Source organism: Balaenoptera ricei, chromosome X (genome assembly GCF_028023285.1).
Source record: "Balaenoptera ricei isolate mBalRic1 chromosome X, mBalRic1.hap2, whole genome shotgun sequence".
NCBI classification, from domain to species: Eukaryota; Metazoa; Chordata; class Mammalia; order Artiodactyla; family Balaenopteridae; genus Balaenoptera; species Balaenoptera ricei.
The window spans coordinates 88,202,931-88,228,447 of record NC_082660.1 but is presented as its reverse complement, the minus strand read 5'-3'; the positions used below and the strand labels follow the sequence as shown (position 1 = coordinate 88,228,447).

General features: G+C 37.9%; 1 protein-coding gene across 4 annotated transcripts in view; it reads right to left on the bottom strand.

Annotated features, from left to right (window-relative positions):
• DIAPH2 (diaphanous related formin 2) overlaps positions 1-25,517 on the bottom strand; it is an 857,286-nt gene that overhangs the window by 141,214 nt on the left and 690,555 nt on the right. For all 4 annotated transcript variants that reach the window (XM_059909954.1, XM_059909955.1, XM_059909956.1 and 1 more), the window contains one exon: positions 15,226-15,321. In XM_059909954.1, coding sequence (XP_059765937.1) covers positions 15,226-15,321 — 96 coding nt within the window. The remainder of the gene's footprint in view (positions 1-15,225; positions 15,322-25,517) is intronic.

Sequence of the window (25,517 nt, the reverse complement as noted above, 5' to 3'; positions counted from 1 at the left end):
TACCTGTTTTCAGATTGCCTTGGGACTGCTTATGGAGCGGTTTGGCCCAACGCAATGACTAAAACCAGATTTGAATGCTATTATAAACAGGCATAGGCTTTCCTTACATAACCCATATTTATATTTATCAATAAAAGCTGAGACTTAAGGCTTGCTGTAATAACTTTGTGGAGAAGGCAGGGCAAATTTATTATCTGTGATCCCTTCTTTATCTCCCCCTCTTTACATCTGGGACAACTCTGTAGTACTTAGGTGATATGACTAAATCTTATTAGTGGAGGGCTTTTCTATTTTAAGCACAAATCTGGCATTTAAAAATCCCAATGTAAAAAATTTACATATAAAATGTCAGGAAATTAAGCAAATTAAAAGATACTGTCAATAGCATGCAGTACTGTCAAAGGACTAATAACCCCAGTTAAATAGTATCAGGAATGGGTAGTAGATTTTTGAAAAGTAGATACCAAGGCAAGAGAGACATTTAATGTCAAAGCATAAAAGATATCTAGAGCACAATAGCTATTATACTGACCATCAGTCCTTTGATTATTATTTTATCATTTGTACAGTTGACACATAGGGGTACAAAGAGTAGTAAAAATCTATGAGGTTTGTAAATTACCAGCTTGTACCAGTGCTAACCATGAATCATAACCAGTGCTAGAATAAGGAAGATTCATTTCCAGCTTCACATATTTACATGTTTCAAGACTACCTTATTTAAGAAAATATAAACTACCAAAATTGTTAATATCATCTTTTCAAAGCAAGCTTATTTCTTTTTATTCCACAACTTGATTTTTCCTTCCATGAATGTTTAAGCGGCAGGCAGTCAGTAATATAAATTACTCATGTGAATTCTGTTTCAATTAGCCTAAGAAGAATCATAAATGTGAGAAAAAAGAATTTTTAAGTTTGTTAGTTAAGAAAGAAAAAAACATTTTAACCATAACAAAATATTAATTCCCTTGCTCTTCTGATGCAGAATCTTGACATTATCAAAGGAGTTAGAAGAGTAGAACACTTTAGAGTACTTATTGAATTTCTCACTTTAATAATGAAGATATGGTTCCATGTAATCTACAATTAATTTAAAGGTAGTGAAAAAGAAGTAGTATTCTACTATCTCTGTTTTGTTCTCTCCCACTCAAATTTAACAAGTGGTAGGAGCTTTCAGAACAGCATGCACAAAAGATTCAAATTAGATGTCAAAGTTGAATGTCAAGTTTGCTTCCTTCTATTATTTGAAAGGGATTTAACTAATTTGTTTGATAACCTATTTTTCTAATTTTTTTAAGAAAATTATCTTCTTCTCAATAAAACTTAAAGCTCTAGAAAGTGAACTTCAAAAGCAGTGACCATGTCATAAACAGTATGATATTCACATTGAAAACAAAATGACAAGTGGGTGGGAAAGTGGCGGAATCACATAAAAGAAATGCTTTGGAGGAAGGGGAATAAACAAGGCAACCTTAGCAAAGTTCTCTCATTCTCTGCCCCAAATGCAAGTCAAATGGGACCTTTTCACTTGGCAGCAATGTTGTCCTATGACTGAAGCACCGTGAAAATGTACCAGGGGTTTGTTTTCATTTTAGCTGCATTTCTGACGTTTTATGGGCTGTGGAGATGTTCCCCGTATCACATACATAGGTAATGCACTGTGCGTCATCTCTAAAAATCACGTTATTATGACTGTGTTCAGAGAGCTCTTGCTTTGGGTTATTTCTCTAATAGAAAAGATGGATTTGTAAGTATTCATTTAGACCCTCTTACCCAGTCCCCATAATTCCTACAAGCTGCATGGTCAACTGATGTGAAATAAGTTGACAAAGAAACAATGTGCTTTAAAAACGCGACTGAAGCTTTCACATCATTTAGAACAGGAAAATTCCAGGAATAAAAGAGCGTGGGTCTACTTCAAAGCAGGAATTTCCCTGCAGAGAGAAACAGAAAGAAACGAAGGCACGTAATGCCACTGCAGCTGCAATATTTCTGAAGTAGGACACTCAGAAAAGGGCACAAGCTCTTCACGTTTCCAGAAACATTACGTTTAATTCCTCTGCGAAAGATTTAGCAGCTTAGTGGAAAGAAGCAGCACACGGGGGGGCGGGTACCGCCCTGAAAAAGAGTCAGCACTGCAAGGAAATTTGCTTAAACTACTACTAGAAAGAAAATATTTCAGAAATGGTTGCCTCTAATAATCTCATACCTTAAGGCTAGAATAAAAGGTCATAGCTAATTGGTACAAAAGCAGCTTTGGATACACAGTTAGGAAGTGAAATTCTGTGATGAATTCTACCCAATCACTACCCTTTTTACCTTCAATTATGCCAGGACATGTACCACATGTTATAGAGCTCAGAAAAGCCAAAAGAAGGCATACTTCAAAATGGAGCTTCTTTTCCATTAAAAAAAAAATTGCCACATTTAACTTCTATAGCCAAATCAACGAGGGTAACAAAACCTATTTGATGGTCAAGAATAGAAGTTAAGTAGTAGTTGGATAAATTATGCATAATGCATAACAAAAATGTTTTTGCATGATTTGATGAAAACAATCACGATTGATAAGAGGTGCTACTTTCCAAGGGCCACACTTGGGTTTAGGTAAACAGATAAGCACACACACTGTACAGTCTTTCTTTTACTGGAGTTAGTCTTCAAGTTAAGGAAAAAAGTAAATGAATGGAGGCGTACGTTTTCAAGATATTAGAGAAAATATTTAACATATTAGCTTATAAGAAAAGTGCTTTTTTAAGAAAGTTTTGTTTTATGTGCCTTAATAATAAAGAAATCTCCTTAGAGTAGAACTTAATTATGACCTGTTCCAGTAAAATCTAATATTTTATTTGAATGAATGTAGAGAGACAAAAATAAAAAAATACTAAACCTGCTAAACTACTCATTGAAATCCCGACCATCTTCCTTTTCATTGAAGACATCCATACCTGTCAAGCTGTAAATAACAGTGCATTGTGATTTGAGGAATTTTTGTGAAAAGGTATTTTCGGTTTTCTTTTTAAGAGTGTATACTTTTTGAGAGCAAAAAATCATGTAGTCATTTTACAATTTTCTATACTAATTGGTGAAATAATTTATGTATTATGTAATTTATTAAGGTTTATCGTCTACTTGATGCGTTCCTCACTATCAGGAGTACTTATAAATTTCAGCAGCAATGACATCATAATTCCAAAAAGGTTGGGAGCCAAGAGTCCATCCAGGAACGTTTCCCTGTCCCTTTGAAATGTCCTTCGTTGCCCCCCTCCCTGCCACCAAGATCAGGAACAATTTGGCATAAAGTAAGAGAGTGTTTATTTGGAACAGTAAGTACTGCCAGTGGTCTTTGTTTTCATAAAAGAGACAATGCTGAGATTTAAGAGAAATAAAATAGACTTCAAACCATGCTGATATAATTATATTCCCCCATTTCCGCCCCCTAGTTTTTCTTTTCCACGGCTAGCATGTGGAAAATCAGATTGGGACAATGGAGGTGGGAAACAGTGTTGTGAGGGAGATAAATTGATAAAACAGGATTCTTCTGAAGCAGCAGAAGGGAAGTGAGGAAAGTGGTGTACAAAAGGCCCCAGGACCGCAAAGCATGGTAAGTGGGAAAAAAGTTAAGAAACTGGAAGCATAAGGATAATTTATAATGCAAAGAATCTGTGTGGACACCATTCAACTTGACCATAATCCTTTTTCAGTGCTTTGCATCTTCCTCTGCCAGGAAGTTTCAGTTCTAAATGAGCCATGCAAACTGATCAATACTATTTATGGCAACTGAAAAAAAATATTTAAATTGCTAGATGTGATACTTTTCTTCCCATTTGCCCTTCCCAATCTGCTTCCACCCTGAATTCAACATTTAAAATATCCTCTAATAATTTCCTAGAAGTTCATTATGTTGGAACTTCATTTCTAAATTTATTTTCTATCTTGGACCATTACCCCAGTCACTAAGGAAGGCACTTGGTGCCTTCATGTTGTGGGTTTTTAGGACTATTAACTGAACTGGTTTTAATGTTCTCTACATGTGCATGAGAGTTCAATTTGGACCTTAAAATGAAATCTATGTACTAGAAAAGTTTTTTAAAGAGTCCTTTTTCTTTTCAATTCAAAAATGTTTATGTTTGATTCCAATTATCTGTTGATATGATAATAAAATAAAATCTACACATATTATGCACAAAGCACAGTCATCTCTCATGATCTCTGTCACATAAAATAGTACTGATATAGATGACTGAGATGAAGTCACAAACATAACTAAAATAAACACTGGACTATCCACACAAAGCCATACTGCTTATCCCTCCTGGTATAAATTTCCCTTCACAGGTTAACTCCAAATATTTGAAGATAATCTATCAGTTTATTAGGAAACACAATAAACATGTACACTTTTGATTAATAGCTATAAGGCTGCTAAAAGTCTAACAGGAATTCTAACTGTGCAAGAAAAAATGAAATCCATGCACAACAGTATTAACTTTCCAAACAACAATATGAAAATCATATCCTTGTTTTTGTGTTTTTTTGTTTCTTTGTGTCCAGGATATGCACTGGCTTTCTGAAACCACTGCAGAGTGGTGAATAATGTATATGACATGAAAAAAAAAAAAAATCCCTGTTCATTGTCCAGAGAGTACTGTACTGCTTGCTGTATACTACATCTATGCAAGACAAACAATAGAACAGACCAGTAACCCCAGAAATCTCAAGCTAAAACCTTCCCAAGTGGAAAGGGAAAATATCATCCTGGATTCTAGAAAGTCTCTGAAACAAACAGTTCAAATCCCTAGAATACCCCTACGCACTAGATAAAACCCCCTAAATTTCAGAAAGATTGGTCCTCCTGAGTAAATCTGTGAGAAAACTGGAAAAACAATTACTATTTAATGTTATTCTAAAGAGATTCACTAACCCCCGTCCACCTCCCCTGTCTTATAGGACATAATTGCAAAGACAGATGAGAAGATATGTAAAACTTAAAAGGCTGTTGTCAATCTACTTTTCCTGTATTTTCTCTAGTAGTACTTAGGAATTTTGCCCTCTAAGTCATAGGAATAGAACAAACCATGATTTGAGTTGAGAATGACAAAGAGGCAGCAGTCAAATGCAAGTACAATGGATGTAAGAATAAGAGTAATGGCATATAGTTATATTTCGCTTTTTATAAAAACTCAGCATTTTTCTTCACTTGTCAAGCCTAAACATTACTGAGTAGAAAAGGTCATGTGAAGGTAACATACATAGGACATTCGAGCTTGCCCATAAAATAAACTCAGATTTAATGGAATTCCATTTACAATGATGTAGAATGGAATTTCTATTTCCTTCATCCTCCAAATTTCAAACTTGAGAGATAGCTTTAGGTACAATATATTGAAAAGGCTTTCATGTAGATTCAATTTTTTTTTTTTTTTGGATAATTGTGAAGTGTTCAACAAGCAGTTATCAAGAGTATACACTATACTGAGTTATGTGCTAGGTACTAAAAATATATCACAATCTTTTAATAGTGAAATATAGTTATAAACCTTGCCGTATTTTAACACTTTGTATCATCAATATCTTTAAGAGAGTTGACATTGAGCATAACCTTAAAAGGTTTCCTGGAATAGATGAAGCACAATATTAGTTTCAAAGTATCTGGGCTCATCCTTTTGCAAATGCAAAAAATACCAATGAATGATGGAAGAACTTGAATCTCAGAAGGGTATTATAGAGCCTTAGGTACGCACTGCCCTCTTCCTTCCTTCTCCTTCGGCTCCTCTCATTTTAATGGACACAAGGAAAGAAACTACCAGGAGTAAGGTTCAAATCATAATACACAGGAGGGGTATTTCCAAAGGTTTCATTAAAACTGGGAGATGGGTAGGGAGTACATTCATTTGCAGGTGAATCTAGCTGCCTTTGGCCATTGGGGCAGCAGATGGAATTCAGCTGGATAGGAAGCAGAGTTTATCATTTCTTATCCCCGTTTAGGAAAATTTTCAATAATATACTACCGAGTCCATATGAGAGAAATAAGCCTATCATTACAACCACCAATTAGAACAATTATTTCCCTTTAGTTTTGAAAGCAATTAGTTTTCTAGAAAATTTAAGATACTTATGACAGTCTGAAAAATACCTTGTCATTTAATATAGTTATAGATGCACAGTGTCTGCTCATGTTACAGTGGTATCACGGACCTGACATATAGGGTCCCAACGATTTATTCCAGAACTGAAGGTTTGTAAATAAGCAGGTGGTTATGGGAGCTTAGCTACCAACATTAGCATGTCTGTGAATTTTTGACATGGAATTAAAACTACCAAGAGAAATTTACTGTTGCATAATAATTGCTTGTCCTAACTTATCCCATATCCCAATATCTAAAGGAAGCCTGTTAAATTCATATTCTCATAAAAATCAACTGAAATTGACCTTATCTCCTACTAGCTTGCAGAGATCACCAATGAAGAAATCTGCAGCAGAGCTGATTATATTGTGTAGGAGAACAGACAAGCAAAGTGATTGAAATTTCTATAGAGAACATCATCAGTGCTTGCTTAGAACAATTTTGCATATAAATAGGGCATAAATGGTCTGCGTTCAATTTGTTCTCTAGTTGTCAAAGAATAATCAAGGATAGACTACATAGCAATCTTCTGTTTCTAGCCTCCCTAATGCAAACCTAGGTCTTATTAATCAATACATGTATGTGTCTGTCCTGAAAGTAAAATTTAATTTCCGTAAAGAAAAAGAAAAAAACAAACAAAAATTAAGTAACTAATACAGGTACACACTTCATCATAAGATTTACATGAAGCGATGAAAAAAAAAGACACTAAATTAAGTGGCCTTAAAAACGAATAGCATTTTAGAACTCAAGGCATCTGCCTCACTCTCACCCCCGTCCAAACACACGCTCCTAAAACTGTTTTTGTAAGGTCACCAATGAATTCCTAACAGTTAAATCCACTGGATCCTTTCCAATCCTTACTTTATTGGTCCTCCTGGCTACATCTGATGCTATTCAGCACTTACTCTTTGAAAAGCTTTATTCCTTTGGCCTCAGTGATACCACACTAGCTTTTTTCTCCCCACTCCTCCAGAACAAACCCCTTCATGCTATCTTTTAGGTGCTTCGGTTTCCAAGCTAGTCCCATAAATTGGTGGTTGTCAACTTTTGTGACACATTAAAATCGCCCAAGTAACTTTTTTTTTTAATTGAAGTACAGTTGATTACAATGTTGTGTTGGTTTGAGATGTACAGCAAAGTGATTCAGTTACACACATATTTCTTCTTTTTCAGATTATTTTCCATTATAGGCTATTATGAGATATTGAATACGGTGCCCTGTGCTATACAGTAGGTGTTTGTTGTTTATCTATTTAATATATAGTAGTGTATATCTGAATTACTTTTAAAATATACTATTGCTCAGACTCTGACTCCACAGATTTGGATTTGATTGCTTCAGAGAGGAACTGAACATGGGTATTTTTTAGAAGTACCTCAAAGTGATTCCAGTGTGTAGCCAGGGCTGAGAACCAGTGTCACAAATGTTTGTTTTCTCCAGGGTTTTCCCTTTGCCCGCTGCTCTACTCATTTTCCCCAGATTATTTTACCTGCTCTCGTATTTTTAACTGTCACCTAAATGTTGATCGATTTCACCAAGATCCTAGAATTCACCCTCTAGTTATTGCTAAGAGGTAACCGAGCTAATGTTCCTGAGAGCACTGAGTGGCTGGCCTGAGGATTATTTGATCCTTTTTGTCTCCTTCCCCACCTCCACCCCCACCAGCTAAACTCTCTGTATGAGCCACAAATGTCCTTCATTTTAACTTATGCAAACAGAACTCTGCATTATTAGATGGCTATGAATCACATACACACAACAGATAAGAAAGTGCTTTGTTAACTGTAAAACTCCAAGCATGCTAAAGTATTTTAAGTACATCGCATAGTATATGCTCAATAAATACAGTTGAATTAAGAGGGAAAAGTGTCCTATATTTGGAAGTAAAACCAGGCATAATTTATGATTGGCAACACCATTCAAGACCCTTGAAAGCATCTAGAGTTTCCTGTCAGAATCTCTAGAAGAGATACAATTTATTTTCATTCTCTAACTCCCTTTCTTTCCTTCAAGTGCCAGCACTTAAGGAACAAAAGATATTCTTCATTCTTTAATCCATTAAATCCTCCCTCTTGGCCCTCACCTTTCTACTGAAACTGCTCGGGAATAGGACAGCTGTTACCTGCTAGTTGACAAACCCACTGGTCTATTTTCAGTCATCATTCTACTTACTTAACTTTCTGCAGGATGTGACCTTGCTGACTTTCTCCATTCTGAAATTCTCTCTAACCTCGGTCTTCCAGGCATCACTTTTTGCTGTTTCTCTTCTTCCCTTTCTGACTTTTTTTTTCTCAGTGCCCTTTGTTGATTCCTCTATTTTCCTCCTAAATACTGTAATTCCCAAAGGCACTAGTCTTGGCCTTTACCTCTCATTGGACATACTATTCCTGGGTGATCCCAAGGTTTCTATAATCATATACATGCAGATGTTCCCCAAATTATTGGTTATCTCCAGTCTCAACCCCGCTTGCTTTCATGTGTGTGTGTGTGTGTGTGTGTGTGTGTGTGTGTGTGTGCTGGCTTTTTGTTGCAACAAACTTTTCATCATTACCACTGTTCCCTTCCATGTCTCCATTGCATGTATTTGCCACCATTCCCCCTGTTCTCCAGACAAACTACTATTCATCCTTCAAAACAGTTCAAATGCCATTTTCATCATGAAAACTTTCTTGATTTCTCCAGGCAGTTTATTCCTCTTTTAGCACTTTGTACATACTTATATCATAGCATTTACATTATGTGTAATTCTGTCTTTCCCATGAGCCGCTGAGTTCTTGAGGGCAAGACCCATGCTTTATCCATCTTTGCCCTCCAGGGTCCTAGCACTGTTGCCTGGCCCCTACTATTTGATCAATAAATAGTTGGATGAATGCTGTGTTTTTATTTGTTTATTTGTTTGCATAATGTCATTTTTTACTAAATTTGAACTGCACATTCCAATCTAATAACTGTACTATAGACAAAATGGGGTTTAGTTGGCTAATCTAAGATTCTAACACTTAGAAACAGAGACTGAGGAGGCTCAAGGGAAAGAACTCTTCCACAGGGAGAAAGAAGTAAACAGCTTAGAATGAATGACCAGCTTGACCTAGTAAAAATAATAAAAGAAAAACACAAAACCCCAACAGACCCTGGTCATCAAAAAAGGAGGAGGATACTGAGTACTACATGGGCTTGTCTTTGGGCCTTGCTGTATGGGGCCAAATCCTACAGAGATCAAGAGGGCTGTAACTTAAACCTGAAAGCTGTTTTTCTAAAAATGTCTGTAAGACCTTCATGCTTAAGTAGTATATTATCTTGGTACATTGGTGGAGTGTCACACTAAAGGCAGAGAGAGGCATTTCTTCCCACTTTGCCACTGACCGCTCCCAGGCTCTGGCATCGTGAAGGCAGGAGAGTGCCGGTTGCTACGGCAAACAGCAGGCAGGGAAATGCATGGTATTATAGGTGAAAGCGAAGGAACAGTGGTTACTGTGAGGTAGAGAGGCCCAAGAAAATGTGGGTTTTGTTTTGCTACGGAAATACTTTTCCTAATAATTAGAGTTTGGTTTTTTTCCTCTGTTGAATATCATCGTTTCTTGTCTCCTCTCTGTTCTCAAATGGTAAATTATACCTTCTCATTCAGACTTCTATCTCGCTGATCCATAAAAGTAGGATCATGATGTGTCTCCAGAGTTTCTTCTGTTTTTTTTCAAATTTAGTTTTCTTGGTTGCCCTGAGTGGTTCTAAAACCAAAGTACATTTATTTTGTTTCCTGCTTTCATTTCTTCATAATGCTTTTCTTGTGTGTGTGTTTTTAATGTCTAGAACTATATATCAAAATCTAGTCAGAGCCAAAATAGCTAAGTTAGATATCTATCTATTGCCAAGCAGCCTGTTTATACTTACAGTGGGCAAAGAAGGAAGAGGTGGAGTTGGTTCAAAGAGAAGAAGGATGTTGGGCTTCCCTGGTGGCGCAGTGGTTGAGAGTCTGCCTGCCAATGCAGGGGACACGGGTTCGAGCCCTGGTCTGGGAAGATCCCACATGCCGCGGAGCGACTGGGCCCGTGAGCCACAATTACTGAGCCTGCGCGTCTGGAGCCTGTGCTCCGCAACAAGAGAGGCTGCGATAGTGAGAGGCCCGCACACCGCGATGAAGAGTGGCCCCCACTTGCCGCAACTAGAGAAAGCCCTCGCACAGAAACGAAGACCCAACAGAGCCATAAATAAATAAATAAATAAATAAATAAATAAATAAATAAAAAAGAAGCATGTTGTAAGTATCTATAGCTATTCAGAAAGAAAACAGATGTGGCATTGTGTATTAACATTTTAAGTGTGGTTTTTACTCCTGCAAGGTTTTCGTCATGTGCTTCTTTTTCCTCCAAAGCTTACCTTTGATCTTATAATGAGAAAGTCGGGAATACTGATGGGCAATTCTTTACAAAGTAGATTGTAAACATATGGGACTTATTACCTTAAGGGCCAACAAAGGCTGTAACAAAGAGGGTCCAGAAAGATTTGGCCAAATTTATAGATGATAAATCCATCCTAGATAATTAAGGAAAACTGAGATGCTCCTTTCGCAAACCAAACTTCTAGAAAGTGTAGTCCATATTCTAGGGAATATAAAGATGAGAGGGGAGGGGATGTGGGGAGTTACTCTATGTCCTGTGCTGCACAAGCACACGATTCCTACCTCATTATGGCACATATAAGATTGCATTGCATTTTTTAATTAAAAAATTTTTTTTTAATTGAAGTATAGTTGATTTGAAATGTTATGTTACTTTCTTGCACTACACTTGTATCACATGGATTATATTCATGTTTTCCCAAATGGTATGTGAGCTCCTAGAGGCAAGAGTCCTGTTTGGTGTTGCATCCTCAGTACCTAATCCAGCACGTGATGCCCAGGGGGCATCCAATAGAATTGTTTCATTGTTGAATGAATACTTTCTACCCCTACAGCCTCACCATCTACTCACTGCTGAGTCCCTGCATTCTGGCTCCCAATTCCATTCCAATATTGAAAAGATGCTCTTAAAATGTCATTAGAAAGCTCCCAAATGGCAAATCATTGGTCTTTATCCTTTTTGATTCCACTGTAGCATATTCCATTATTGAAAATGCCCACCTTTTCTGCCTTCCTTTGCTTCTAGAATAATAATGTCTTGATTGGCCTCCTACATACCCAACTGCTCCTGGTCTATCTTCTCTGCTAGTTCTACCTTTAGCCCCAAAGGGGAAGCATTTTCAAGGTTCTGGTTTTGGATCTCTTTTTGCTTAATAATCTCTCTAATAATCTCTTCCATTTCCAAAGTATAACCAGAAGTCTCACAAACTCAACCTCTTGTGATGAAATCTACACTCATATTTCCAAGAAACTTCTGGACATCTTGACCTCAATGCTCTGCCACCACTTTCAGTTTCACTTGCCCAAAACTGAATTTGTCTTCTATCACTATTCCTTTTTCCTGATCTTAATAGTTTTCTCTCGTAACCCAACTGTCCTCCCAGCTAATCTAAGTCAAAACCCTAGGATTATCCTTGACTCCTGGCTACTCCTCTTCCCCTAAATTATCTCCTTTTGACTAAGAATTATTCATATGACTAAGAATATGACTAATTCATCACCTACATTCCTATAGATTAAATGTCCTAATATAGAGCTTTGATCATATTCTTCCGCTGCTAAAAACAATATACCTCCATTGCCTAAAGAATGATATGCGAACACCTTAGTCTCTTATTCCAGCACTGTATGATAGGCTAACAACCCACTTTTCCAGAATTATCTCTATACTTTTACACTTTATATAACCTATTTTCTTACTAGCTGTACCATTTGCCATTCTCCCAAAATGCTTTGCACTTTCTAAACTCTTTTAATGATGTTTCATTTGACTCAAATGCCCACTATCCCCACCTCCAACTCCTACTGCTGAAATCCATACTCATCCTTCAAAGCCTTTTTCTCCATGATTTTTTTCCTGATATATCAATATGGTACAATATTTCCCTCCTCAGAACTCACACAGTATGTTATTAACACCTGGTGTATAATGCCCCTTATCATCTGCCTTATCCTGTAGTCTTTCTGTCTTTTTTTATCTTTCCTATAAGACACAAGGGTCTTATAACGAAGGAAATCTTATCTGAATTATTTCTGCATCTGCCATCATGTCCAGCATAGTACCTTTCACAGAACAGAGGTCCAATGCATGAATAAATGTTTAGGGGCTCATTTCCTAAGCTCCGAGTTTGACACCAGCACAGCCGTAATCTGGGTAATTCAGCCAGTAGCAGCCATAGTGGCTACTTATTGCCTGTGCACGTTCTGATTGGCTGGGGCCCACGCTATACCAGTTATTAATATTTTCAATATCACGGCTGATACGATCGTCTCCCTTAAAATGGTTTTGGTGCCCTTAACTGAAACAACACACTCAGCTGAATGGGCTGGAGGCAATATTTCGGAGCTCCTTCTGAGTTAACTAATATGAGTTCTTCTTGGGGAGGGGAACATCGGCTCACTGTGGAAGATTTGCAATGTCGGCAACTAATCATACCATTTATTAACATTTTGATTTTCTAATGAAGAATACAGACTCTCACCTGATTTTGTTTAAATATGCAACTGAAAACACTGCAATTAGAAGCACAATTGTAGGGCTCTGTATTTTACATGCCGGGGTGTCCATCTGTAAGCAATGATAATGGGGTTGGCAAGTGGAGCAGTACCTCTTTGCTGTCTGTGGTTGATTCTGATTTCAGATTTTTTGGCTATTTCCTCTGATATGACTTTACTTGGAGAAAACAGCCTTCTTTATAATTTGATTTTTCTGTTTTATCTCATCATGGTGAAGTAGAGGTTTCTGGACAGGAGCAAGGATGCTGGGGTTAAACAGGGAAAGTGTAGCAGTAGAAAGTCAATGGGATCTTGGAAAAGAACCGAATAAGGTGCCTAGGAAAGTGAAAACAAAAGGAGGCCAGCAGGAAAAGATGATCTTAGCTAAGAGAGGCAGAAACAGCGAGGAAATCTGGAAAAGCCCCCCCAGTTCAGTCTCTTTTAGAAAGAGGGAAGCAGACGGGAGAGTTTTTGGCAGACTTGCTAACTCTGTGCCTGCCTTCCCCTCCCCGTCCCTTCAAGCACTTCTACTGATGTCCAAGATGCTTTACCAATCACTGCCACTGTCTGCCTTCTAGTTTCTTCTTACCGCTAGACATTTGCATTGGCTGCTGCCACTTGGAATGACTGCCAGGGCTAACTGGGCTGATATTTTTGACCCTACGTGTTCATGGAGGCCCTCCAACTACAAAGCAAAAGAGGTCCCAATTTAGATTACTTGGAATCAGTACTAAAAAATTATGCAGTTTGTGAATATATTCTCGGTGTTTCACAGTTGACAACACTATATTCCCTTGAGTACCAAACTCACAGAAACCCCATGGAATGATCTCTTTCTCTCAGTACAGTCTTTCTAGAGTCAGTATGAGGTGTGAGACTAGTCAGACAGGGGCCTTAGCAAATGTATTTTAAAAATAAATAGCCTAGAAAGATGATGGCAGTTCTTTTACGGCATAGAATAACATGCTTTTACTTATCAGCTGCTTAACAGAGAACAGAATTGATAGAAAAATTATTTCAGTTTGCTTCCACTGTCTATTAATGCTCTGATTGTTCAAGAAAGAGCAGGGAAGGTTTCTATTTTTCTTAAAAGGTGGCAGGGGCCTCTGGTAGCATGATAGAATATTCTCATTTTACAGGTAAAGATTGAGGACAGATTAGTAGTGCCCCTAACTTTCTGCCATGCAGCATTACCGTAAAAAATATGGACATATAAATATAGATGTTAAGTTTCTTTCCTGCAGTCTTCCACTCTTTCTGTAGGCCATCTGCAATGTCTTCAGCCACATAAAGCGGTCTTACACTCCAACCAAAACACTCTTGTCCTCTCAACCAAATCTAACCTTCAGGCTAATGTACCCATCGGGATTCACTCAAATGTGAAAAAGATGAAATATAACTTATATTGTCTTCCACCATGAATTTCACCATTGCCAAAAGCTTTTCTGGACCATTCTGCTCTGGGCTCCATTTCTTTCACTGGTTTCTTGGAGTACAATGGTTTTGAGAGGTACCAATTTCCATTTTAATAAAATGTGATCGTTTCTATTCTAAACACAGAATATTTTTGAATTGTAGGCTATTCATGGCAAATCTTACTAATCTAAATTAAGCAGAGTTTCCATGTTTACTATTAATTTTCCGTTTTTCATTTATGTCTCCGTATAGCTCTACAGCCCATGAAGAGAGCTTTTACAGTCAACACACCTAGTTTCTCCCTCTACTTCAAGAAAGATAGGAACTAAAAATATAAAAATTTCCTTAGAGGAGATGGATAGCTCAGCCTACTTGGATTATTCTGAGAGGAGCTATTATTTACTTCAGTCATAGGGTATGAAGAGGAAAGACAGACAACTTTCTGGGTCCACTTGAGTGAGGGAGGTTGTTCTGCTTCTTTTATGTTTTTTCTTCCTCCGAGATCAATTTTCATAGTGTGGCTTTGTTACTAATCAAACAAACACAAAAAGGGGGTTCCAACATTTTGGGACTTTTGGGGATCTTGGATCATCTGTGCCTGTCCTCTCTTTAGTAACATGGAGAATGGAGAATGGACTGCAAAGCCAAAATGGCCTCTGGAAAGGAGCATTACCTCAGTTTCCTTACCTGTAAATAGCTAACGTGACATCATTAGGGCTAATTACTTGGAATGATTTAATTACATTTATGGTTTTAAACCATCTTCTACTCAAACCACATGTTCATAAAATCACAATTAAAAATATTTAATATGAAACACAGCAGGAATCCTTGCTTCTAAATTTTTTTTGCAAAGCCTACAGTTATTTGAAGATGCTTTTACCAAGTTGAAACTTGTGATCACGTAGATATAGAAGCCTGCTGAGATTTCACACATGAACTGAGATCAACTGTTTAAAAACATTTTTTTCATGAGAAAGGTTGTTTTTGTCTTTTGGGTTTTTTTTTGGTACTTGGCTCTGAGCACTTACATTCTATAATACCATGTTAGCTGGAATGGCTCTTACCTGGATTCCTTGGAATCCTCTTTCTGCGGTCTCGGAATGCTGCACCTGATTGCAGGGCTTCTAGAAGATTATCCATCACGCCCGTCTCATCACCCTCTGGAGGAAGGGAGAAATTGGAATTAATCTTGGAGCAATTAAAGTTAAACTACAGGAAAATAAAGGGAAAAAACTCCTGTCAGATTTACATAATACCCCTAAATTAAAGACATATATCTGTTTTAACATAATGGATCCTGTCAGTTTCTGGCACCACAGACTACTTTGCTTATTACGCACCATTAAGCAAAATTCATGCCAATCCCACCGTTCTTTCCACTTAAAGACCTTGTCTTTTGTATTATTGATGACATGCTCAGTATGCAAATAAACAGTAGCTGATCAGCTACTGCTGCCTTCCTGTTCAGATTCTTATAAGATATTCCTAAGCAAGAAACCACTGACCCGGCTTAATGCAATCAACGTGCAGGGCGTGATTTGATGAAGCGGAGTTACACAAGGTTAAATACTGATTGTATTAATACCTTAAGCATTCAACCATCATCTGTGATTATCTTAAACGACACTATTTGCAAAACACACCTGCATTCAGTTCCTATCTAATCCGTATCCTTTACCCATTTTCAAATGCTGACATTGCAGAAGGCAAAGGTGACCACATCATCTGAAAGGCCACATTTTACATTTGAGAGACATTAGCCAGAGTCTCATCGCCCCTTTTAGAATGCCGTTGTGTTTCTAAACTTCTCCTATGAGCGGAGTACTCAGAGATGTTCATGGAAATTCCTAACGGAAACGTATATAAAACATTTCACCCTACTCTTATCTTTGACAATTCTGGCTGTCAAAAATACTTTTAAGATTTGCTAGAGCAAGGTGTCCATTGCCAGAAACTCTCTGCGAAGCTGTGGATGACCCATAGTGAGCTGAGGACCCTCTTCTCAACAGGCCTCACTGATGAAAAGGACCCTCGCCACGTGGTTAATTTGAGTGGTAGCTAAGTGTGTGGGTCTGGGGTAGAGGACACTTGTAGGCAGGAGGGCTAAGAGAAGAAAAGGGGGGCAGTGAGGGAGAAGAAATTATTTCTGATGTTATTCCAAAGTGAAATTTAAATCCTACTTTGTTTAAAGAATTGACTGTGGGGTGTCAGATCACAGGGAAAAAAATATTTTCTTACGGGGCAAGAATAAGCTAAAATCTTTTTTGATTATGCTCTTCATTTGACTTGAGATTTCCTCAATGTTACAATCATTTACTCTTTTTAAAATGAATTCTCTAGGACAGGATATTGAGTGAAAAAATAAAAGGAAACACAGAGGTTCTCAGGTATAATATTTGGTGAAAACGGGAAAAATAAAGGGAAAGTAGAACCCCAGTGACTAAACAGGGAAAGAGGATTGTGCACTTTTAGGAATATTAAGGCTGCAGACACACCTGAACCATGACCTGCTCTTTACAATGGAAAGAAAAGAGGAAATGAAGGAAGTCTGGCGTGGCTGGAACGTATCTGGGAGAATTAAATTTTATGCAGTACGCACTTCACACGGGTTATATCTTTTTTTTTTTTTTTTTGGCTGCACCACATGGCTTGTGGGACCTTAGTTCCTCGACCAGGGATCATACCCGGGCCTAGAGCAGTGAAAGCGTTGAGTCTTAACCACTGGACTGCCAGGGAATTCCCATATTGGTTATATCTTATAATCCTCCCAACAACATATTGAAGCAGGAAATATCTCTGTTTTTCAGCTGGGTATACTGAAACTTAGAGAGTTTAAGCTTCTTGCTCCAGATCGCACAGCTGGCATGTGGAGGGGCCCAGGTATGAACCCAGATCAATCTTTGCATGACAGCTAGAAGAAGATGAAATGAACTAGGCAAGTGATGGCCAGATGATGAAACATCATAATTCTGTTGTTAAAAAAGAGACAACAGGCCCAAAATGGAGTCACTTGTGCTAAGACTCACATCACCAACTGGAGACTTAATACTTAACCTAACTGCAGTTTCAGTCTTTCCCAGGAATGTAATCTTAACCACTCAGTCTGGAATTTCCTGGTCAACACTAGTAAGGAAATCTACCTGATAGACCCCCCACTGTCCCACAAAGGAAGGTAACCTTGTCTGAACAATCCACTCTTTGCTAGAAGAACTTCCTTGTCTTGCTTCCTTCTGCCTATAAAAGTCTTCCATTTTGTACAGCTCTTTGGAGCTCCTTTCTATTTACTAGATGAGATGCTGCCCAATTTATGATTCATTGAATAAATCCAATTAGCTCTTTAAAATTTACTCAGTTGAATTTGATTTTTTAACACAATGATACGGGTTTGAGCACTGTCTTATAAGCCAGCACTCTCCAACAGATATATAATGCAGGCCACAAATGTGAGCCACCTAAATAATTTTAAGTTTTCTAGTAGCCATATTTAAAAAATAAAATGAAAGTGGTGAAATGCATTTTAATATATTAATATTTAACTCAATATATACAAAAATTATATATTTTACATTCCTTTTATTAGAGCAAGTTTCAGAGACCTAACATGTTTTTATTTCAACATCCTTCACTTCAGATTAGCTACATTTCAAGCGCTCAACAGCTATATGTGGCTCGTGGCTGCTGTATTGGGCAATGCAGCCATAAGCAATATGGGAAGTGACTTGATCAGATTTATACTTTAGAAAGACTTGTCAGACAGCACTGTGGAGGACGACTCTGGGGACGGCATGACAGAAGGCAGGGAGATGTTTAGGAGTATAGTGTAATTGTCTAAGTAAGAGATAAAGAACTGAACTAAAGGGCTAGCAGAGTGAACAGAGAGGAGGGATATTTTAAAGGTATTAGTACATTCATTAGGACCTGGCTGGAAGGGTGAGATCAACGGGGAGAAAAAGCATCTAGAGGACAAGGGATAAACAGGTTTGAAAAAAAAATTTTTTTTTGAGGAATATCTAAGTAGAGAAATCCAGCAGGAAGTTGGAAATATGGGGAATTCCCTGGAGGTCCCGTGGTTAGGACTCTGTGCTTCCACTGCCAGGGGCACGGGTTCGAGCCCTGGTCCAGGAACTAAGATGGAAATATGAATCTGGAACCCAGGAGTGAAGTCTGGGCTGGAGCTAAAGATGAGAGTGCTGTTGGAAGATGGGTGAGATGACCCTGAGATGTATGAGAAGGAGGGGCATAGGATGCAATTCCTGAGGATCTCAGTTTTTAATAGGCAGTCAGGAGAAGCAGAACTGCAAAGAAGACACGGAAGGAATTTTTAGACACAGAAGTACAACCGGAGGAGAACAACGGTACAACTGAATCTCAAGTATCCTCATAAAAACAGTCATTATAAAGACTATGTAGAAAGATGAATATTTGTATACGAGTGACGAGAACAGAATACCAAAGAGTATTTGTGATTTTACATAAATAATATGCAAACATGAAAAAAATCTACAACAACATTATGGATGTCATTTCATTAAAATTCTTTAAAGCTATTATATTGTTTACGGACTAAAGAGATGAAAAGAACAAATATGACATAAAGTAGAGAGGAATTACAAATAAATCCCTTTGCTTAATTTAGTGGTTGCCATCTGAAAACACTTACAAAAATGTTATGCCAGATCAGTTTCTCAACTTTTTTCTTCCATTATCGTTCCCTCCTCCCTTAACAGAGCCTTGTTAGATATCTTTTTCCTAATCCCCTCCACATTAATATTTACAGATATAACTATATATCTGCTTATGTATTGTGGTCCTTTGGAAGGTCACAAACCATTGTAATATCTAAGATTTTTCTCCTCCCACCTCTCCAAGAACCAATATTGATTCCCTTGGGGGTGATATTGCTCCTGCTGAGAAGGCATATGCTAGATGGTTCTGTTAAAAAAAAAAAAAAATTCCAGGTCTTTGTAAACATCAGTAACGCCTTTAAGGAAAGAAATATAAGTTTTAGTCCACCATTACTTTTTCATTTGCTTCATGATAACTTTCAAAGGAACTGAGAAATTTTCATGAAATGTTTAACCTTAAGGAATAAAGCTTTTATGAATATATTATAGATTTATATTTCAGTTAGTCTTCCTAAAACAAAATGAAAGCAAACATGATCATTTGAAAGTTATCCTTCATTTCAAATAAGTTTCAGTGCAATTTGGTCAGTGATTGAATTGTGTGAGGTTGACAGTTCACTTAGAATTTCCAAGTTCACAGAACCTTTAATTCTTACTTAGATGTGATTAGCAGTGAGTAGCTGTTTGGATTTTTTTTTTTTCTTTTTTTTGGTCTATGAGATCAAACTCAGGAAAAAAAAATCTTTTAAGTGCTTTATTTTTCATTGAAAAAGAGAATAACCTTATTGAATTACATAGAAAAATGCGTTTTCTTAAAACTTACAATACCTATTTTACTGAGTGAAAGAATATCAAGGAGAAATCGGTAATGCTTTTTAGCCACTAAAACAGTAACAGATGGGCATGTCTGAGAAATAAGAATTCAGAGGCAACTTTCTAAGCTTTCATCCTGAAATTAGATCACAGACAGTATTAAGGAGCTAGAAGGGTTGCATGCAGTCCAGTGGGCTCTGTGTGAGCTACTTATCTTTGGGTAAAATGAAAGGCATGGCTTGTATCTTCTATTTCATATTTCCAACAGTGTTGGTCATTCAGTGGATCCTGAATGCCCACTGATTTCACCTTTCAGCATCAATGCATACCTGGGTTGTGTTGACTTAATTTCTCCAGAAGAGTTTGGAGATGCCACAGATTAAAATTAGCACTAGGTAAATTAACGATCTCTACCACACTTTTATGCAAGACTATTCCCCGATGGCTAGCACAAACTTATTTAGAGGGAATTCCCTATGGGTTTCTCACATTTCTGCACATTTTGTGGGCACAGGCATTGATGACCTTTGTTCCGGACTATCTTTTCAAGAATTTTTTTATAGTCAACGGCCTTGAAGGCACAGTGTCTCCCTCCAGAGCAGAGGGTAGGTTTACTTTGAAGACAGATTATATCTCCCTCTAGGGCAGATGTCAGACAGGTTTGCTTTCAGTCTATTATAAAAGATTTGGGTTCTTTAAGCATGGGTTCCTCAGACATAACACAAACCCACTGTGTGCCTAGCATCTACCTGGGCCCACCTTGGCATCACCCTGTGGGAGTTGGAGGCAAGGGAAAGCAATTCGAACATGAAGCTCACACTGTTTGCTGTGCTGTGGATAACAGTTCTTTGTCTCTGAACCAGGAATCTTGTGTCTTCTGCCAGCACCCCTGAAACTGTGGCAGCTGACTTGCTGGCATGCAAGAAGAGTAAAATTTCTGACCCTTTACAATTTTTGAAAACACTCTGAGCTCTTCTTCCTTTTTAATCAAACATTATTAATTAAATACCCCTTATTCCTCTAGGAACCTAAACATCTAGTGCCTTGGACTTTTCCATTAACTAACACCCAACTCTAGCTCATTATTCCTCAAAAATGACTAAAGTAAAACCAATACCATAAAAATCATTCCCTAAGATCCTTACAACCTGGTCATAATGGCTTCATTATTCACTACAATTGCCTCCTTGAATTCTCAATTATATAATTAAGGCTTTCTGGAAAAGTTGAGCCACTCAAAGTTGAAGAAGTTGCCATCAACCAATAAAAATGGCCCAAAAGTAAATAAAGGGAACCAAAAGAAGCAAAAGGCTTCTTAATGAGGGCAGGACCCTACCGCACAAAATAATACTTAGGTAGATTAAATAATTTAAAAAATAAAACTATGTTCTCCATGGGTTCAAACAGTAGGGGAGGGACTTCCCTGGTGGTGCAGTGGTTAAGAATCCGCCTGCCAATGCAGAGGACACGGGTTTGATCCCCGGTCGGGGAAGATCCCACATGCTGCGGAGCAACTAAGCCCGGGCACCACAACTACTGAGCCTGCGCTCTAGAGTCCACGAGCCACAACTACTGAGCCTGCGCACCACAACTACTGAAGCCTGCGCACCCTAGAGCCTGTGCGCCCCAACTACTGAAGCCTGCGCACTCTAGGGCCCGCATGCCGCAACTACTGAGCCCGCGTTCTGCAACTACTGAAGCCTGTGCACCTATAGCCCGTGCTCCGCAACAAGAGAAGTCACCTCAATGAGAAGCCCATACACCACAACAAAGACCCAACGCAGCCAAAAAATAAATTAAAAAAAATAATAAAAAAAGCATAGCCAAAAAAAAGAGTAGGGAAGGCTCATGGAAGAATTAGGGTTTAACTTAAGCCCCTGAAAAAAATTAACATTTAAAACGTTGAATAGTGACCAGTTTAAAGAGAGTAAAATCTAGATTTTTATAAAAAATTAAAAAACAATTTAATTTATTTAACCATAAGTTTGTTTTCTATGTCTGTGAGTCTACTTCTGTTTTGTAAATAAGTTCATTTGTATCATTTTTTTTTTTTTAGAATCCACATATAATCGATATCATATGATATTTGTCTTTCTCTGTCTGGCTTACTTCACTTAGTATGATAATCGCTAGGTCCATCCATGTTGTTGCAAATGGCATTATTTCATTCTTTTTTATGGCTGACTCTTGGCTATTGTAAATAGTGCTGCAACGAACACTGGGGTGCATGCATCTTTTAGAGTTTTCTCCAGATATATGCCCAGTAGTGGGATTGCTGGGTCATATAGTAATTCTATTTTTAGTTTTTTAAGGAACCTCCATACTGTTCTCTATAATGGCTGCACCAATTTACATTCCCACCAACAGTGTAGGAGGGTTCCTTTTTCTCCACACCCTCTCCAGCATTTATTATCTGTAGACTTTTTGATGATGGCCATTCTGACCGGTGTGAGGTGGTACCTCATTGCAGTTACGTAAAGTCTAGATTTATTAACTCCTCGTGTACATGCATATGCTTAGTTGCTCACTTTCTCTGTGTGTGTGCATGTGTCTGTGTACAAATTTACAAATATTGTAATGCACAGATCTTGCGTGCAGCTTGATGAATTCTGACAAGTACCTAAACCCATGTAACCACCACCACAATGAAGATACTGAATGTTTCCATCATCCTCAGAAAGTTCCCTCTTGCCTCTACCACTCAAAGGCAACCTCTGCTCTAATTTCTATCACCATATATCAGTTTTGCCTGTTCATATCATGTAATATTAAGAGGGTAAAATGTGTTGAGGTGGTTTTGAATCAGCGTGGCTACCTGAAATCAAATATGCATGGAGTACATGATAAACCATGAGGAGAGCATCAGAGCAAAGTTCTAAAGGGCCTCGGGTATCAAAGTAAGAAGTCTGAATGTGATGAAAGGGCCTCTAAAGAGCCATTGGTAGATCTTCAGCAAGGTAATGACATGATAAAGGTGACATTTCAGATCAGCCTCACAGTATTATGCAAAATAGACCAGAGTGGGTGAGAAATTCTGCAAAGAATACAATTGAATTTGCAGTGACAAATATTCTTCTGTATATAACCCTGGGCAAAGTACGATAGTCAATTTTGGCATTATTGGTAAAAGACTGAATAGAACAATAAAACTGGTTTTGTGAGCAAGGTCATAAGCAGTGGTAAATGGAAGCTGACAGCATAAGAAGGCAGTGATAAGTGGAGGGCAAGAAAAATCAGTGTTAGATTCAATCTTTTTCACACTATCTATTACGGGCCAGATTAAGACCCTGCTGCAAGATGTATGGATTTGTAGATGACACAAAATTAGAAGACCGCTCACTTATCCAAAAAGAGGGAAACAAAATTCCTTCACTGGGATCTGAAAAAAATGAAGGCCTGGGGCTGACAAATAGCTCTTATAATTCAACACAATAAGAGGTAAGACATGACAAAAACCTGAACAACTTCTACTGCAGTCCACAAGCATCTAGAAAGCCTCTACCTGATGGGAGGTTTTTGTTAGTTTGCAGTTTAATTGGAAGTGAGTGAAGAATGGAGATAATGGTGACTTGAAAAACCAACAGATGGTAACTAAGATGAAGTAATTTAGGGCCATGAAAAGTGTTTAAAAAAATCAAGATATTATTCCATAGAGATTAAAAGAGGGCATAAATAGAATGTATAAAGTTCTAAGAGAAATAATGAAGGCAGATGCTCCTGTTCAAAAGAAGAAAACTTTCAAGAGGGAAAAGAGGACAGAGGAGCTTAGAAGAAATTACCAGAAACCACAGGATGAGCTAGGGGCAGACTAGTAATTCCATTATGCAGCAGTTGAAGATTTGCAAAACAAAACAGAAAAACATCATGCTCCCAGGTTGAGGCCTTGCACAGTGGTATGCACCAAAAAGCAAAATTAATCTCAGAGCAATTAAAGTTAAAACTATAGGGGAAAATGTTGGTTAGAGAGTTCATTCATTCTGTTATCTCATCTCCTTGCCAGAACAGATAATGAACAGTTTCCTACAGTGAAGGGAATTATCAGATTCAGATAAACTTCATAGTGAATACTACTCTTCCTTACCACTTTTAATTGAAGGTTAATGTTATAGGTACATTTTGTCATGAAATAAATATTGTACTAGAGGGTCACAAGCTAATGGATATTCCACTCCAGAGTGATGAATGGTAAAGGATAAAGTGATTTCTCCCCAAATATCTACATGGTAGGTGTCACCTCAAAGTTTGTCACAGTAGCTAAATTGGTGAGTTAACTTTCCCTAATGTATTTGCATTTTAAAGAGTTGCCTGTTAGCACACTTGAATGGATTTCTACTGGTGGTCTCAGTGAAGGAACTTTTATGGCCAGAGGCACCTTTTGGGCAGTCCACCTGCGGTAAGACAACTTGATAGTAAATGGTAGTTAAAAAGTAATGTTTATGCGTATTCATTTTTTCCCCAGTTACCTATATGCTAGAAGATTGGGAGAAGAAAATTACACTCTATAAATAAGCAAATACTCAATAAACCTGAATGTTAACGCTTACCAGAACCACTGTTGATGCCTCTGGTAAAATATCTCACGTTCGATATTTTAAATAATTAATATTTCAAAGATACCTTTGAAATACTGTGTGTCTTATCAGAATCAATCATTTACTAAGGGCACGGAACACTTGTGAAGGGAGAACTAAGCAAAAACAAACTTGGAAAAAGAATAAATTCAAAACCATCCACCAAAGTAAATCTCAGTGACTTTCTGAAAAGATAAAACACAGATGTTTTTGGACATAGGAATAGTAATAACGTCTGCCATTTATTGAGAGCTTACTATATGTCAGGCCCTGTTCTAAGGGACGTTGGATCCCTACGCCGACCTATTTTTCAGGTAACGAAACTGAGGCATATTTGAGTAAAGTAACTCACTCAAGGTCGCAAGGTTGGGAGGTGACAGAACCAGCCTTAGACCCTCAGGAGCATGTCTCTAGAGCAGAGGTTGGCAAATTATAGCCCCAGTGGTCAAATCCAGCCTAACACCTGTGTTTGTACAGCCCACATCATAAGAATGGTTTTCACATATTAAATGTCTTTTTTTTAAAACTAAAAGAAGAATAATCTTTCATGCCTCATGAAAATTTCCCAAAATTCAAATTTCAGTCCCTAACTTTTATTGGAACATAGCCATACTCATTCATGATGTACTGGTCTATGGCTGCTTTCAAGCTACAACAGCAGAGTTGAGTAGTTGTAACGGAGATTTTTGGTCTTCGAGGCCTAAAATATTTACTATCTGGCCCTTTACAGAAAAAGTTTGCTGACCCCTGCTCTAGAGCACACACTGTCAACATCAACATCATGCTACATACAGACACCTGTGGAACTCACAATCTGTCTCTGAGGTGCCGAAGGAGCTTGGCAACCTCCGTGTCAGTGAAACAGGGGCTCACCACGGGTGGAAGGTGGGAAAGAACGTGCAAAGTCGATGTCGGCCTACTTGAAATTGAGATGCTTCCTTTTAGAGGGCCAAAGCCAAGAATGAGACAGAATCATTCATGAAGCAACAATTATACATACACTTCTATGTGGATTTACATTTAAGAATCCTTGAAGTTAGTTCCAAAAGAACAGTTACAAAAAGAGAAGAGAGGTTTTTTTTTTCAAAGGCCAGCGGGAGACCTGCTTTCCAAGTTTTGATTTCCTGTCTGAGAACCAGCCTCCGACTGACGTGGAGTAAATTCAGCTCCGTTACAGGAGACCTAGCTCCTTCCCTCTGGACTTCAACTGGATGGCCATATCAGAACATGATACCATGCAATGAACCTAACCATCTTCATAAGAAATATGAACACAACCCCAGTTGTGGAGAGAAGAAAATGGATAGTTTGAGCTTCCAGAGCACCATCATGAGGTCAAATGTATAC